This window comes from Hypomesus nipponensis, chromosome 17 (assembly GCF_054491055.1).
Source record: "Hypomesus nipponensis isolate SF chromosome 17, ASM5449105v1, whole genome shotgun sequence".
NCBI classification, from domain to species: domain Eukaryota; kingdom Metazoa; phylum Chordata; class Actinopteri; order Osmeriformes; family Osmeridae; genus Hypomesus; species Hypomesus nipponensis.
The window spans coordinates 763,702-770,000 of NC_140377.1; the positions used below are offsets into that span (position 1 = coordinate 763,702).

Below are 6,299 nucleotides of genomic sequence, written 5' to 3' on the forward strand. Positions count from 1 at the left end.
AGTGAAAACGTTTCTTTTTTATATTGCAATTGTACGGGACAACAAAGAGAATGTCATATTGTGAATATATAATGTCAATATTGCATTGACGCTATCATGGTATCAGAATTGGATACAATGCACATTTCTGCTTAGAGCAGTCTGGAGTCTTATTGTTCATACACGAACTTCACGTTTTCAGAATCGTGTAGTTTTATTTTTAGTGTGTAATGGAGAACAACTGAAACTCTAAGTACTCTGATCCCCGCCCCCTTACGTAGTGTGCGTGTGACGCAATCCGGACACATTCTCTTGTTTTGGCAGTTTTGTTTCGAGGTCCGGTGATTATCAGTCGATCAAGAAAACGTATATGGGCAAGTGACGATTTATTATACTCTGAAGTATGTTTGGTTTTCTGAAATATACTTTGTAAAACACAACCACCATCACAATACATTAGGGATTGGAGTATTATCTGTTTCTGTACTTCACCGCTAGCTAGGAAAACGTTAACACAATTAGCCTAGCTAGCTAGCCAGCTAGCATCACTCAGCTAGTATAGTACTAGCATAGGCTAGCTGTCTAGCTACAAACTTGAAACATTTGAGTGCAGTGACAAAATAAGTTGAGAGAATAAGTTCAAAATTACGATGTGACGTTGCTGTATAAAAACAATAAAGAGACTATATGTCATAGCTAGGTTTGTTTGTACTTAGCTAGCTACATGTTGTTGCTGGTTTGTGAACGTAGATAGATGGGTCATCAGGTTAGCTAGTTGTTTAGCTAGCTTGCCAACGTCACGCAAGTAACATTTGAAATGAACGTTTCTGCAACGTTACGACTAGATTAGTTCTAGATCTATCCTTCGCAGTGAGTGGTCGTAAGCGGACAAGTGTCGTATTTGTTGCCAAGAACGTGACAGATGTGATGAGCTCAAGGGAATGTGAAACTAGTACGAGTAGTGCCATTATGGAGCTAACTGCTTATCCACTTACCGAGGAAGTTGCAACCCACAGGCGATTGTCATTGCTAGAGAAACTAACTAGTGATCTCGTCAACAGTTGCAGTTTCAACAGTGCTGCTTGAGTCATGTGCCTACATTCAGAACGTGTTTCCACAAGGTTGATGATCCCATAGCAGCGTTTAAAGTTTCCGTTCGATAAAAAGCGAATTGTGTCGTGGACCAATCATGGCAGCTTACTTGCCTTTTAACTGTCACCGTAATCCATGTCTTGTTGTGTACCGAATACTCGATGACAATAATGACAGATGCACCATTCTGAAAACCATGGGGACTGCTGTATTAACGCTTGTTGTTCTGTAGAGGGGATGGTGGTGACGTGAGTGCTGGGTAGAGAGAGTATCCACAGGTGGACTCAGGGAGCCTGGAACATGGCAAATGGAGAAGATGACGATGTTATTCACCTGGCCAGCTTCAACCTTCACCGTAGCCAAGGTTATACCTCCTCCCGGACACGCCCTCTCATACACACTAAGCAAATGCATAGTCTGTGCAGACGCACACAGGTTTATGTCATTGTAACACAATCTCTGTGAATCCTAACCGACCTGGTTCATGCTGTTTGTGCAGGCCGGAGGGCCCGGAGACGGGCCTTCATCACCATCTCAGACGACTCTGACGAGGAGCCGCTGGTGCTGGTGCCAAGCAGGCCTGTGCTGGTGCCAGACGAGCCTGACGATGATGTCAGGATCCTGGAGGTAGCCTGAGCACAGCAAAACCACATCCCAAAAGGAAGCCATGAGCAGCACTGAGTTTCTTTTAACAGTTGATGTTTGATGTTCATCAACTGACATACATGCATACATCTAGTACATAGGGCACCTTTTTCCAAAAGAGTAGCTTCTGAATGACTGTTATGTGCATCATCAGTTAAGATGTCACCGAGACATGTAACTCCCGTTCTGTTGAGCCCGTTCTGCTGAGCCCGTCTCATTCTGTTTGCCTTTCTCTCTTCCTGCAGCCCAGCATGGCTCCAGTGAGAAGGCGTATGATTCGCCCAGCTGCATCGTGGACCAGGTCCTCAGGACATGGCCGACCAATCAGTGGGTGGAGGGATGTCACTGAGCAGAGTACTGCAAGCTCCGGAGCCACGCCTGCAGTGACCCCTCCAACTCCCCCACCCTGCAGAGACGCACAGACCAACACCACCCAAATCAGACCTCTGATCCGAGCTCAGACCCTGCCCCAGCCTGGGCCCTCCACATCCATCCTGCCCCAGCCTGAACCCTCCACATCCACCCTGCCCCAGCCTGAACCCTCCACATCCACCCTGCCCCAGCCTGAACCCTCCACATCCACCCTGCCCCAGCCTGGGCCCTCCACATCCACCCTGCCCCAGCCTGGGCCCTCCACATCCATCCTGCCCCAGCCTGAACCCTCCACATCCACCCTGCCCCAGCCTGAACCCTCCACATTCACCCTGCCCCAGCCTGGGCCCTCCACATCCACCCTGCCCCAGCCTGGGCCCTCCACATCCACCCTGCCCCAGCCTGGGCCCTCCACATCCACCCAGCCTCTGACTGCACCTCCCACGGAAGCAGTGGCATTGACAGAGACCCAGCCTAGCCCCCTTTCCCACCCTCGACCCAGACAAGTTCTACAGCAGGCTCGGTTAATCTGGGGTCCTCAGGTCCATCCCAGAGCCCAGGCCCCTGTCCAGGCTCCCCTGGCGGAGCCCCAAGTCGTGGCCAGACCCCAGGCCCTGCAACTCAGGCCCCCCCTCCAGCCCTGCTCTGCCCCCCAGCCCAGACCCCAGAGACCCAGCGCTGCGATGGCACCAACTGTGCTGATTGCAGCTGCTCCAGAGCGACTGGGACCCCCAGAAAACGGCCATCGGATTACCCTGGGCAGCCAGGCTGCAGCAGGGACACAGCCCAACCCTAACACCCAGGACAGAGCTCCACAGTGGGGACAGAAGCAGGGCGCTCCTCCCCTGGAGCCTCAGGTGGTGGTGGTCTACCAGCCAGTGCCAAACCTTGACCCAGTAGCCACTGTTTCCAATTCAGAAGGGACAAACCCTGTGGTGCAACCTAACCCCCCAGTCCTGGCCTTAGTCCCAGCCTTAACCCTAGCCCCTAATGCCCCAGCCTTAGTCCCAGCCCCCAACCCTCCAGCTCCAGCAGCCTTGCCCAGGCTGGAGGAGGAGAGGCCAGGGCCCTCAGCACCACGGTGGGGCCAGGGGGAGGAGAGGCCAGTGCCTCCACATGTCAGAGCTCTGGTCCAGGGGGTGGTGAGTAGGGATTCTCTCTCTCTCTCTGGCACTCACTCACTCTCTTGCTCGCTCGCTCACTAAGCCACCACATCCTTCCGCTCCTGTCTTGACCCTCTTTTCCCTTGTCTCCTCCCTTGTCTCCTCCCTTGTCTCCTCCCTTGTCTCCTCCCTTGTCTCCTCCCTTGTCTCCTCCCTTGTCTCCTCCCTTGTCTCCTCCCTTGTCTCCTCCCTTGTCTCCTCCCTTGTCTCCTCCCTTGTCTCCTCCCTTGTCTCCTCCCTTGTCTCCTCCTCTCAGTTGGACCTGCTCCCTGATGTCCAGGAGAACTACGTAGCAGAGTTGATTCAGCAGAACGATATCAAAGATTTGAATGTGTAAGCACCTTTACCACCACATGATGGGTCAGGAACTTTCTTGATAAGTGTGTGAGTGTGTGTAACACCTCTATGATGTGCTCTGTGCCAGTGTGTGTAACATGCTCCTGGAGAACCCAGGATATCCTCAGAGAGAAAGCACAGCATCTTCTCAGAGCAGCATCCTTCTGGAAGCCAGCAACACCCACACACAGGTAGGCCCAGCCGGTTAGAAGCACGACAGAGACAGGTAAACACGTACAAGTGGCTATCGCTGTCTGTGTTTGATAAAAAAGAGAGAATAAGGAAGTAGTACTTGTCTTGATGTGTGTGTGTGTGTGTGTGTGTAGGTGAGTGAGGACTTGTTTGACTACGCCAGGCTGGGGCCCGTGGGCCCAGAGACGCTCATGCAGGCTGCTGACCTGCTCATGGGAGACTTCAGAATGCTCAGCTGCATCGACATCAAGTGGGCGCTCAACGCTCTCAAGGGACACTATGCACTCACACGCAAGGTAGTGTTTTCCTGCTCACACACGCACACACACACACACACACACACCCACACCCGTGTGCATGAGCTGTGGTCCCTGTGCTCCAGGCCTTATGTGAAGCCCTGAAGAAGTGGCAGGAGGTAGCAGACCCCTCAGGGAAGAAGCGCAGGAGAAGAGACTCATCAGAGCGCTGCTACATCGACTTCCTGTTTGAACATGGTACGTCCTCGGTCACACACACTCTCACACACACACACACACACACGCTCAGTCCTGCTCCTTCTTCCAGGCTCAGCTAAGTTCTCCAAGAGGATGTTCTTCCTGGAGAAGGACCGGCGAGGCTGCAGAACCTTTAGTACTGCTCTAGAACCTTCTCTGCAGAAGGAGGTCTCCTTCTACCAGCAGAAGACCAAGGAACAAGCAGAGGTGGGCCACACCACACACACAGACATACCAAAACACACACACCACACACACTGGAGGACCACATTAAGAGGATTTAAATGCCTCTGAATGAAGGGGGGTGATATTTTGGTTGGAATCCTTTTGAACTCAAGCAAAAATGGCTAGGTTTGCCAAACGTAGCTATCCTGCCTTCATGTTGTCTTGGCATCATATTTGGTGTCACCCTGAGGTGTAGCTGACTGGTTTGATCAGCTTGATGTCATTTCCTGTCTGTCTCCTTGTCCTTCCCTCGCTGCATCGTCTCTCCAGCATGAGGACTTCCTCTTGGCTCTGCAAGTGAATGAAGAGCAGTACGAGAAGGTAGGCAGCCCACCTCCCCTCCCCCCCCCCATCTCTCTCTGTCTCTCTCTCCCATCCCTGACTGTGTGTGTGTGTGTGTGTGTGTGTGTGTAGGACGGCCAGTTGATCGAGTGTGGCTGCTGCTGTGGAGAGTTTGCGTTTGAGAAGATGACTCAGTGCTCAGACGGTCATCTGTTCTGTAAAGAGTGTCTGGTCAAGTACGCTCAGGAGGCTGTGTTCGGCTCTGGAAGGGTACGTCAGGGCGTGCCACTCTGCTAGGTTGCTTATTTTAGACCCGTCTCAATCTGTTCACTGTGTTTAAAGTGCGTGCGTATGCGTGTGTGTGTTGTAGTTGGAGCTGAGCTGCATGGAGGGGGGCTGTCCCTGCTCCTTCCCGGTGTGTGAGCTGGAGAAGGTCCTACCAGAGAGCATTCTGGGTAAATACTACGAGAGACAGGCTGAGGAGGCTGTAGCTGCAACCTGCGCTGACGAGCTAGTACGGTACGTGTGTGTGTGTGTTGGAGACAGTATGTGAGTGACCTTATTACGTGATGCGATCGTCCTCTTAATGTTGTGTCCTCCTGTTAGGTGTCCTTCCTGTCACTTCCCAGCCCTGCTGGACCCGGGCGTGTCTCTGTTCAGCTGTCCCAACCCTCGCTGCAGGAAGGTGAGGGAGAGAGACGTTTCTAGGGCCATCAGACTCTTGCTCTCTATGAGGAATGTTGTGGTGGGAGAGTCTTGCCAAGGTTATGTGTTATACAGATTGTGTGTCTGTTTGTGTCTGTGCCTCAAGGACACTGAAGGGAAGGGCTGTGTGGTTATTAGTCAGCCCTCTCTCGGGGTCTGGGCCTCTCTCAGGGTCTGGGCCTCCCTCGGGGTCTGGGCCTCCCTCGGGGTCTGGGCCTCTCTCGGGGTCTGGGCCTCTCTCGGGGTCTGGGCCTCCTTCAGGGTCTGGGCCTCTCTCGGGGTCTGGGCCTCCTTCAGGGTCTGGGCCTCCCTCAGGGTCTGGGCCTCTCTCAGGGTCTGGGCCTCTCTCGGGGTCTGGGCCTCCTTCAGGGTCTGGGCCTCTCTCAGGGTCTGGGCCTCTCTCGGGGTCAGGCCTGACCCTTCAATCATATGAGTCTAGAAATGATGACTGGAAGGGGCGTTGTGAACAGAAATCCTTTTTTGGTTCCTAATTGGTTTGATGATTCCAGTAATTTTCCAGTGACTGCGTGAGAGACAGAGGGAGAGAGGAAGAGGTCAGGAAGATGGTTTAAGAGGGGGTCGTATAGTATTGTAAGGTTCATGAACTCACTCTCCACCACTGCAGTTACATTCTTTGACCTGTAGGTGGAGCCAGAGCTCCATGTTGGCTGCTTCTTACTTCACATTGCACACCGTCTGTTTGTCTGTCTGTCTCATACACAACATCCTCCAGATGTGTCGAGCTCCTCTGCTCTGTGGAGTCATGCATCTGCCTTCCCTCAGACTCCACCCTCACCCTGACCTTTAGGAGAGG

At 52.8% G+C, this 6,299-nt stretch overlaps 1 protein-coding gene across 2 annotated transcripts in view; it reads left to right on the forward strand.

The window, feature by feature from the left end:
* The first annotated feature begins 254 nt into the window (after window positions 1-254).
* rnf216 (ring finger protein 216) overlaps window positions 255-6,299 on the forward strand; it is a 12,394-nt gene continuing 6,349 nt past the window's right edge. The window contains exons 1-13 of one of the 2 annotated variants that reach the window (XM_084678236.1): window positions 255-353; window positions 1,304-1,435; window positions 1,571-1,698; window positions 1,962-3,230; window positions 3,508-3,584; window positions 3,676-3,778; window positions 3,914-4,075; window positions 4,162-4,273; window positions 4,344-4,480; window positions 4,769-4,819; window positions 4,913-5,050; window positions 5,151-5,299; window positions 5,387-5,465. In XM_084678236.1, the coding sequence (XP_084534362.1) occupies window positions 1,372-1,435; window positions 1,571-1,698; window positions 1,962-3,230; window positions 3,508-3,584; window positions 3,676-3,778; window positions 3,914-4,075; window positions 4,162-4,273; window positions 4,344-4,480; window positions 4,769-4,819; window positions 4,913-5,050; window positions 5,151-5,299; window positions 5,387-5,465 (2,469 nt within the window). In that variant the 5' untranslated portion in view covers window positions 255-353; window positions 1,304-1,371. Of the gene's footprint in view, window positions 381-1,303; window positions 1,436-1,570; window positions 1,699-1,961; window positions 3,231-3,507; window positions 3,585-3,675; window positions 3,779-3,913; window positions 4,076-4,161; window positions 4,274-4,343; window positions 4,481-4,768; window positions 4,820-4,912; window positions 5,051-5,150; window positions 5,300-5,386; window positions 5,466-6,299 lie in introns of both variants that reach the window. The other variant, XM_084678237.1, reaches the window with a different exon arrangement.